The sequence below is a fragment of the Mizuhopecten yessoensis genome, unplaced genomic scaffold (genome assembly GCF_002113885.1).
Source record: "Mizuhopecten yessoensis strain PY_sf001 unplaced genomic scaffold, ASM211388v2 scaffold5391, whole genome shotgun sequence".
NCBI lineage: Eukaryota > Metazoa > Mollusca > Bivalvia > Pectinida > Pectinidae > Mizuhopecten > Mizuhopecten yessoensis.
The window spans coordinates 67,745-78,601 of NW_018406026.1; the positions used below are offsets into that span (position 1 = coordinate 67,745).

Below are 10,857 nucleotides of genomic sequence, written 5' to 3' on the forward strand. Positions count from 1 at the left end.
CACAAGCTTTAAAACAATTTTTTCCAGTCTGAAACAAAAAATATTGAAGCATTCAGGCTTATGACCTATTTATTGAAAGTTACCTCGTTTATCGTGTATTTCTCTATTTCCCATCGACATCATAACGGGAAGCAGAAATTGTTTCTATCAAGAAAGGGAAAGTTCAAATTGGATAATCGTATAGCTACGTTGGTGAGTTACTTTAATTCCTCTCAAGATATTAGATGAATTGACGGATGTTTTAGAGCATACTATTATCTGTAGCGTGTATTGACATAGACTTTTTAAAACCTCTGATACCATTCCCCATAGAAGAGAATCAAGTTAAATATTATCTAATAGGCTAAGAGAGCATATTATTAACTGGAATAATAGAATCTATCACTCCTGTGTGATATAGACAGAGATATCTNAACCTTCATGCCAGACAGAGAACAAAAGGCATCTCTGAAAAACACCACTCAAATATAATATTACTAAAATAATGACGCGCTAGAAGAGGTATGCCATGTGAGTGATCTCTGGGAGATAATGTAGACCAAGCAATAATGATCCCTTGCAGATAATGTAGACCACGCACTAATGACACCTGGGAGATAATGTAGACCACGCACTAATATTGTATGATTGATTAGTACGGTTGTTGAAAAGACAAATTCAATGTTCGCTGTCATTCAATGAAATTTTCATACACGAATAAACACACTTTCCCGCCAAAAAGGAATAATTGTCAGAGTTCATTGAGAATATGCAAACATGGTGTGGTACCCATATAAGGCTAAACGCAAAGATATGTTGGAGCTTGTCCAGAGAAGGGATTTAGAGATCTGTCATATCTGGAGCGGTTTAAAAGAATATAGTTTCCTACTAAACGCTTCAGACCTACACCAGGTGCTGTGATTGAAGAAAACAAGATAACGAGTGGTGTCTTTGATCGAAATGCATCAGATTTCATGCAGCAGGACTGTTCCGAAAGACATGGCACCGGGCGCAATAAAATTATCCACACAATCCATCGAAATGAGAAAAACACTGCTTTCCTTTACATACGATCTATACTAAAACAATATCAATTCTTTAAACTAGTCAGATCAAAATGAAAACCTATCCAAAACTATCAAATAAAAAAATGGTAAAACACCTAGAAATTATTCAGAACAATAAAGTATTAAAACTCAAAACTTAACAGACAATAATTATTTTAAAATTCAAGACTAGTCAAATTGATGTAATAACAAATCTCTAACCGAGTCAGATAAAAATCAAGGGATAAGATAACAATGTGGTATCTGCCAGAGACATCTGCTTATCTTATCTCAAGTTGTAACTACAAGATATCGGTCATTTGGACGGCGTGACCGTAGTCCTGTTTCTGAACTACGTCAGAAAGATATACTGTCAGTAAGTACATTCTGTGTTGAGCACTTAAAAAAGACAGAACCAAAGTCAGAAAGAAATTGCTTACATAGGCCAGCAGTTTTCCTACTTGCTGCAGTTGTGGGTCTGGTATATTTTTTGGTGCGTAATGCATTCAATTCATTTCGATCAAGCTTGTTTGAAAACGTTGTAGTAATCTACATATTGATATAGTATTGTTTTTGTCATTTACATTAGCAGGTTCAGAGTAATACACTTTATGATCGAAACTGGTGTTTTATTACTAATTCTTGTCGTTTTCAGATATGACAATTTCCCCAGCATTCGTATTCTTTTTGGTGTTTGCTGTTTACCAAGGTATATTGATTTTTCCAGATTTCCCGCATAACTATTATTACGACAAGTGTGACGTCAAGGCGTGTGCATTTTACAAATATATCAACTAATAGTAAGACTTTAAATGAATTTTATTTGGTTGTGAACTATTTTGTAGTATATTTTGTGAACAACAATGATTGTGTGATGATGATAGACCTTCGGTTGATAATGTCGTTGTTGCCTCTGATTGCACGTTTTTATCAATAGCCTATTAGCATATCCATGGAAACTAACTGTGTTACTCTCTTAACCGATTTAAAATATATCAATGATTTGTGGTCTTTAAATAACGTTATTGACTACGTCAATCGTACATTTGAAATTGAAATCCAGGACATTTCCTTGAATGTAACACCTGCTTACAATGTTAATATGTCGAAGAAAATTTGATATTTACTGGCTTGCTCCAAATATCGCGGTTCCCGTGTTAGGTGTCAATGCAGATTGACAATTTTACAACACGTGGTTTCGGGAGATGCCGGTTGATGAAGACTATGGGCAGATTATAAGGTCACCAACATAAGCTTATTGCGAAATACGTATTCATTTAAATGATAGGTATACCGATGCTTTATTGTGTTCATCTGTTGGTTTGTGTTTTGAGTTGTCCCTACTCCTGTTCTGTCGCTGGGAGCATGACATTGCTTGAAGTTGACAAAGATTTAGGCTGGTGTTGTCCATGAAACGAAAGACGCTTACCCCTCCGGAACACTCAAGTCTTACCATCATGTGACTTATTTATTTTGGCTATATTTAAAACTTGTTTCATTGGTTGTTATTTCGACTAACGGTTTAGTTCACGCTGAGATAGTCTCCTATTTTCTTTCATCAACATAGTTCAGATAATTTTGGATGGAGAAATAGGTTTACCTCGTTATTTAGGGATTGTGAACCCCATATTTCGTTCAAAAGTTATCTTTCTGAAAAATCAAAACCCTTTGTTTATTCACTTTTAAGTTATCTGAAAATGGCATAACTAGGCCTCATTTATCATTTTGCAGTTGATTTTTCTGCTCTAATTTTAGTTCAAATACAGAAATATATATTTTCGCCGAAGTGAAATATAACAGCCATTCTAAAGTCTTCTAATTCTCTTAGTTGCAGTGCTGATTTGTTCCCTGGAAATTAAACCTGTTATATTTGTCGATTTCAGTGCCGATTTTTAATCTGTATTATATTTATACATTTCATTTTTGAGGAAGAAACAACAAATGTTTAACAATGTTCTACATTGTCTGTTTATGTACCAGCATCGGGTGAGGTAAATACTACAGTAGCCACATGTGGTGACGTTCTTCCCAACTGTCAGTCTTATGGTAAGGTCGTGTGCGATCACCCTTATCAAAGTTGGGCCAGAAAAAATTGCGCCAAGTTCTGTAGTTTCTGTGGTAAGTAAAAACTATATTACGAACTATACAGCTTATAATAATGATGATCTTTCTCTAATTTCTACCCAATGTCTCACTCTGACTAGACCAGTGTTCAAAATTGGTCTCTCGAACAATTTCTAACAAAATATTGGCCTGTCAGGACCGTTTTTTCCATGTGCTAACAGGGTCTAGTACATGACGAATCAATCTGTACCCAGAGTTGCCGTTCCTTACACTCGGTAACAGTAAAGAATGACAACTCTGGGAAAAGATTGATGACGAACAAGATTTTTTTTACGACATAAATAATTGTTAAATCGCAGTTGCACGATTTTTCCTTAACGCAAGGATTTGTTTTTAAAGTAACTGTGTCACAATCTGTTGTAAAAACTGTGGTAAAAAGATTTTATAAATAGCTTAAGTATTTTGGTATGAAAAGATTAAAACATCGAATTACTTAACTCTTTATCAAGCATAAGCGTGCGAAGCCTTTTTCTAATTTTTACTTTTCTCACCAGGCGCAGGTTTTAAGCAATGTTAACGTTATAAAGATGCATAAGCGAATTTACGAAATGTCACGAAAGTAGAACCCAAATATCGAATGGCGACTATGTCAAAATAAACATGTCTTCATCTTCATTAATAATGACCCATTACGTCTCTTGGTATGCTGAACGACTTACTAGTTCACTCATGAAGAAGTATTAGCAAAAAATGCATGATCATTATAGCAGAGGAATCGTGCCGAAATTTGACATGAAATATTATCCTTTTGAAGAGAGCCCATTGGGACATGCGTGACATTATTTAAATCATCGAATTCTTAGCGGCACGTAGGAAAATTGAATTAAATTCGTTTTTTCTAGTTTCTTTTATCTCTATGACATGTTTAACGTCATAAATGTGATTTTAAGCAAAATTATTAACTTTTCCTATGAATGGAAAATAAGAAATGCCAGTTTGCCCTGCTGATAAGAAAGAGCTAAGGCTAGCGACACGGTATAATTTAACTGAAGATTAGTCATAGGAAAGCATTACTGGCGTGAAAAGAAAAACAATCGTATATTTAAGGTTTCTCTTAACTCCGATGAAAAAAGTTAAACTACATTCGTGAAACTATGGCAAGGGTTCAAAGGTGAATCCCTTAGTAGACAATACACACACACATATGTTGCTCATGCAATTTCATACACGACATGTATACCTTCTAAAATTCTTATAACAAAGCCGCTGTCGTATTCTGATGGAGACATTTGAACAGAAAGAACTTTATTTTTTAAATTATAGATAGTTAACAATAAAATAATTACAATTCTTCTATAATTGTTGCGAAATAATTAATTGTTTACAATATTCATAATAATACTTTTGCATATAGTTGTATATAATTGCCTTCCGTTTCATATATATTTCAACAATGTATCCATTGAAAGTGATATTGTTATAATATATATATGATATATCAATGTGCCAGTAAGACTAAAACCGTAAACCGTATTTGTGATTATAGTAATTAGCGAGATTTTAGTCCATATATAAAATATAGTTTCCTGTTTATCATGTCATTCACGAAATGATGCCTGTTTATGATCTGATCCACAATGTATCGTGACGTCGTTTTTTTCCTTTTGACAAGGTGACAACGCGTGCAAGGATATACTGCATAACTGTGAGACCTATGGTACCGCCGCATGTAAATCCCCGTACGTTACCTGGGCTACCAAGAATTGTGCCAGGTATTGCGGTATATGTGGTAGGTTGATAAACATCTCCCTGTTATTGTTGGCTTTTCTGGCGATCCTACATGTAGCTTGACATAGTGCAAATCGGCTTATCATGCGACTTAGAATAAACTATTATTCAAAATTAAAATTACCAATATTTTACTTTAATGCGTCAAGAACATACTTACGTTGCAAGAGTTATTCACCCTGTTTCACATTTAAACATACAGATATATTGGACTGGAATAAGCATCAAAGCATAGGTATAACAGCATTCCGAGACTTAATGAGTTAAGCTAGAGTCGGGGCAGCAAGAAATTTGGATCACTTAATGATTAGTTAAGCCCTAGGGGACCCTGCCTGGTTCAGACACGTTAGAAAGCAGGAGAAACTACAGTTCAGTGACTAGTCCATCTATACGTGGCCCGAGGAGTAATGTCATACTCTCAACTTATCAATGTATTTAAAATGAATTATGTCCTTCTTTACTCAAAGAAGTCAAAAAAGGCAGCCGCATCGCAGCCACTTTTACTGAAGGGGAGATGGGACAATGGACAGTACCGAACACTATAAGATCCAAATATATCGACGCGTAGGCCACCGTCAAACTGATACATTTTTTGGCACACTTATATGCTTAACCAGTAAAAAGTTTCCATTAAAAGTAAATATTCGTTTGTGATAAGAAAAAAATGAAAATTATTGACTGAATTATAACTAAATATAGGGGAACAAAACATTGCTTATTCAATCTTAATGCTCTTGATTTGTTTCACCCAAATATCAAAAACATCTTTATGTTGTGAGTTCTTGAAAACATTCCTTTCACGTGAATCATGAAGAAAAGAAACAGAGAAACGCTGTGTCTATTTATTTTATTGTAAAAGATTACATGGATATATTTTTACTTTGAACATAGGAACAATAAAGGTACCAACCCATCCTCCATTAGCTCCCTCAACGGCTGGTTGTCATGACGAGGTAACGGACTGTAGTTCCTATGGCCCGGATGCTTGCAAGCAATACGAAACCTGGGCCCGACAAAATTGTGCCTCATTTTGTGGATTTTGCAGTGAGAGTCTCCCTATCACAATTCACATCACACAGGGACACTGACAAAGTCCTTTCTAAAGAGTTCTGTTATAAACTTAATTGCATAAAAATACTTAGAATATAGGCAAGGAGTGATACACAGTCGTTTATCATTTGGAATTCTGATACGCTGTTTAACACAAAACTATACAAAATTAATACATTTATCATATTTATTAAAAGATATACTTGACCAAACGTTTTCATGATATGTTTTAGAAAACTAATTTACATAATTATTTTCATTGGATTATTTCGAAAAATGGCTACCGTAATGTATTCCAGATACACTAAACCCTATTGATGTTGCCACTCAGCTATGTGCTTAAAATCTCTAGTTTACTAGTAGTATACTGCTGGTATCGGACAGAGAATTGAGAAACTATATTGTACAGTATACTTTGATTAACTATTTTTATTATCTTTTCTCTAGCAACAACAAAACCTACCATACCAGCGTATTTTTACACTGGGACCTTTCCACCAGGCTCCAACGGAACATTAAACAGGTAAGGGGCTCATACTGAGATAATCTTAAGTGAATATAGAATTAACTGGACACCTGGTTCAACCAACCAATCATTTACTTGTTTCATATGTCTTTTCTTTTTGAACTCCTTAATTGGACGGTAATATTTTCTGAAGAAAACTAAATAAAATACATTTTTAACTAATGTATCCAGATAAATAAAGAATTGGAAGATGATGTTTCCAATCTTAACTAAAAAAATATTTTTATTCAGTTAATTTAGATTGGTAAACCCATTTTTTACTTTAAATTTCTCAGACATTTTTTTTTTATCAATATAGAAAACGTGATCATTGTCTTGAAACAATTCAGTACATTTCAGCAAGGGTAAGGAAAGACGATGATACTACGTAGCTTTAGCGACTGATTAGCGTCTTTATATCTGTCGTACAGATATCTAGTATTTCATGAAACATACATGAAGATATCAGTTTTCGTGATGTAGTGTTTAGTGACATTTTCTGCAGAAAATTTGGGATGATGAAGACACAAGCTCTAATTAAAGACCCGAAAGGCTTTATTTTTCACTCTGTTGACTCAAACCGAAAAGTATTGAGCCATGTACAAACTGCAAGATATCAGATATAAGCATAAAACAATATTCACACCATTTATATCACGTCTGCCTTATCCTCTGCACTTAATGCTGGGCAGTACATATGTTTGAAATGACCAGAAGCTACATTTAACCCACTTCAAATGCATCTAAAGGGAGATAACCGCTCCTTCTTTAGTGTCATATATCAGTTAGTGTATGTCCTTAACTTGTTTTTACTTTTTAATTGTTTCATTTTTTTTTGTATCATTTCTGCCAGATGTTTTTATAAAGGACAGTTTTATCAAACAAACGACTCTTGGCAAGACGGTTGTGAGTTTAACTGTACCTGTACGGACGATACCAGAGGAAGATATATGTGTTCAACTTTGTAAGTACAGATAGCAGTCAAGTAACATAATGCCTTATATGTTGGCAATATTCTTACTTTGACGACAAACTTCCATGACGCAAAAGATTATATACTTAAACTTCCTATGAAATTATTCGGTCCCTGTTCATATTAATCAAGACAGGTTCACTGCAAAAGATTGTTAAGGCATAAGTGTTAGAAGTTAGTAACATTAATAATTAAAGTGACATTTTAAAACTATACATCCAACTAAATAAAAGGAATTTGAAGATTTTGTTTCGAATCTTAACGAAATATTATTATTCTTTGAATTTAGTTTGGTACACTTATTTTATACTTTATAGTTCCTAGACAATACTTGTTCAATATAGAATACATGATCATTGTCTTGAAACACTTCAGTACAATTCAGCAAGGGTAAGGAAAGACGATCATAATAGTTTTAGCTAATGCTCAGCGTCTTTATATCTGTCCAACTGATATCTTGTATTTTATGAAACATATATGTATTCTGTATATTATGCAAACCTTCCAATATATAATTCATTCGTGCATATTCACATGAGATATAGGTATTTCTCGTGTTAAAATATAACATCAAATGTGACGCAAAGTTAACGTGACAACAGTGAAGTAATAGATTTACTGCTCAGATTCACACTGTAAACATATTCAGCTATCAAGGGTTTTTTTCAAACTCCGTTCCCTTTTGAAGATGCGTGGCTGTTAAACTCCACACGCCATGCCTGTCTGTTTACCGTATGCTACAATTGTAATCTAAGTAATAACACCCCAAATAGGAATATCGCTTGTTTTCTAATGTATGATAAGAAAACAATAGTATTTTCTCGTAATAGGTTGTGGTGTCAGTCAAACATTTTATCTAAGTCACCATTTTCAAAAAGAATATTCTTTCTTTATACTTCAGATGCTACACGTGGACACTACCTAGTGTCTGCCATTTAGAAACTCCACCCGGGAAGTGCTGTGCCAAACCAGTTTGTCCTGCGAATTTCCAAATACAATATCCGCCTGGCTACGTAGATCACGACGTCTGAGACGATGTATCACTCCAGGACGTACTTCATTAGATAGGGATCGAATATGTTTCCTATTTAGCAAACATTCAATTCTGTCCTGACTTCAACTGTTCGTATTTCGTTATTCAGCAATATTTGTGAAGAATATAATATGTAAATGGTATTAAATGAGTTTCCATTGTCTATTATTCATGTCAAACGGAGTTCAGAATTTGAGATAAAGATTAACGTATTATATGCAAGAAATGTAAACGAAATAAATGAAAATGGTGTTATCTTTATGTATCTTGTGAAGTCACAATGGTTGTAACTGCGCAAGTTTCAAGTAAAAAATGTGTGTGATGGTATTATTGCAAGGAATCCGTTGTCAGGCCACAACGTATTTGACAACTCCAGGGGTAGATGAAGAAATATTTTTAATATGACAAATGTGTTATCTACTTTTGCCTATAGGGGTAACCTCGCTACCAAACTCTGTTACATATAACAACAGTATAACGATAACCGTCACCTCTGTGGAAATACATACAATTTGCCAATAAGGGTTATACTACCAAACAGCTATTTGTGATGACTTTAAGTCACGTTCTGAAACGGTTCTTTCCTTAGTAGTAACACTTGGATTCCGCCAGCATGTGTATTTCATAATAATTCTTATTTATTGAGGATTGAAAACATGATTTAGCAAAAGGCTAATATCCCTCAGGGTCCTCATTTCATTATCAAATTACAGCTACATTGTATAGGCTATTCCAAAGCCTGTTCACAGGATTATTTTGATAAATGAATACTATTAGACTACTTATAATAGGCTATGCTTTGATTTCTTAGAGTCTATGTAGCAATCACCCGTGTACCCCACCAAAAGGTGTACCCCACCAACCAGCGTAACCCCAACCATTAGTGTAACCCCACCCACAAGTGTAACCCCACCAACCAGTGTAACCCTCCCACAAGTGTAACCCCACCCACAAGTGTAACCCCACCCACAAGTGTGACCCCACCCACAAGTGTAACCCCACCCACCAGTGTGACCCCACCCACAAGTGTAACCCCACCCACTAGTGTAACCCCACCAACCAGTGTAAGTCACCCACAAGTGTAACCCCACCCACTAGTGTAACCCCAACCACTAGTGTAACCCCACCAACCAGTGTAAGCCACCCACAAGGGTAACCCCAACCACAAGTGTAACCCTACCAGCCAGTGTAACCCCACACACAAGTGTAACCCCACCCACAAGTGTAACCCCACACACCAGTGTAACACCACCCACTAGTTTAACACCACCCACCAGTGTAACCCCACCTACCAGTGTAACCCCACCCACCAGTGTCACACCACACACTAGTGTAACCCCACCCACAAGTGTAACCCCATCCACCAGTGTTACCCCACCCACTAGTGTAACCCCACCCACTAGTTAAACCCCAACCACCAGTGTAACCCTTCCAGCCAGTGTAACCCCACACACAAGTGTAACCCCACCCACAAGTGTAACCCCACACACCAGTGTAACACCACACACCAATGTAACACCACACACAAGTGTAACCCCACCCACAAGTGTAACACCACACACAAGTGTAACCCCACCCACAAGTGTGACCCCACACCCGAGTGTATCCCCACCCACCAGTGTAACACCACCCACCAGTGCAACCCCACCCACAAGTGTGACCCCACACACGAGAGTATCCCCACCCACAAGTGTAACACCACACACAAGTGTCACACCACACACTAGTGTTACCCCAATCATAAGTGTAACCCCACCCACAAGTGTGACCCCACACCCGAGTGTATCCCCACCCACCAGTGTAACACCACACACCAGTGTAATCCCACCCACGAGTTTAACCCCACCCACCAGTGTAACCCCACCTACCAGTGTAACCCCACCCACCAGTGTAACCCCACCCACAAGTGTAACCCCACCCACCAGTGTAACACCACACACCAGTGTAATCCCACCCACAGGTGTGACCCCACCAACAAGTGTAACCCCACCCACCAGTGTAACACCACCCACCAGTGTAACCCCACCCACAAGTGTGACCCCACACACGAGTGTATCCCCACCCACAAGTGTAACACCACACACCAGTGTAATCCCACCCACGAGTTTAACACCACCCACCAGTGTAACCCCACCTACCAGTGTAACCCCACCCACCAGTGTCACACCACACACTAGTGTAACCCCACCCACAAGTGTAACCCCACCCACCAGTGTAACACCACACACAAATGTAACCCCACCCACAAGTGTGACCCCACACACGAGTGTATCCCCACACACGAGTGTATCCGCACACACCAGTGTAATCCCACCCACTAGTTTAACACCACCAACCAGTGTAACCCCACCCACCAGTGTAACACCACACACAAGTGTGACCCCACCAACAAGTGTAACCCCACCCACCAGTGTAACAC

General features: G+C 37.2%; 1 protein-coding gene across 2 annotated transcripts; it reads left to right on the forward strand.

Moving 5' to 3' along the window:
- The first annotated feature begins 432 nt into the window (after positions 1 to 432).
- LOC110450632 lies at positions 433 to 8,581 on the forward strand. Of its 2 annotated transcripts, none has more exons than XM_021498251.1 (8): positions 433 to 1,401; positions 1,681 to 1,734; positions 3,006 to 3,143; positions 4,762 to 4,878; positions 5,769 to 5,921; positions 6,375 to 6,450; positions 7,286 to 7,396; positions 8,307 to 8,581. In XM_021498251.1, exons 2-8 carry the CDS (start codon positions 1,683 to 1,685, stop codon positions 8,434 to 8,436), a joined length of 777 nt encoding a protein of 258 aa, XP_021353926.1. In that variant the 5' UTR covers positions 433 to 1,401; positions 1,681 to 1,682; the 3' UTR covers positions 8,437 to 8,581. The 2 variants fall into 2 exon arrangements, with proteins under 2 accessions (XP_021353926.1, XP_021353925.1); XM_021498250.1 differs by lacking the exon at positions 433 to 1,401 and adding an exon at positions 1,412 to 1,518.
- Positions 8,582 to 10,857: the final 2,276 nt, after the last annotated feature.

Coding starts and splice junctions, on each gene's coding strand:
- LOC110450632 (XM_021498251.1), top strand. CDS start 1,683: ATGACAATTTCCCCAGCATTCGTATTCTTTTTGGTGTTTGCTGTTTAC. Junction 3,144..4,761: donor CAAGTTCTGTAGTTTCTGTG/GTAAGTAAAAAC, acceptor CCTTTTGACAAG/GTGACAACGCGTGCAAGGAT. Junction 4,879..5,768: donor CAGGTATTGCGGTATATGTG/GTAGGTTGATAA, acceptor CTTTGAACATAG/GAACAATAAAGGTACCAACC.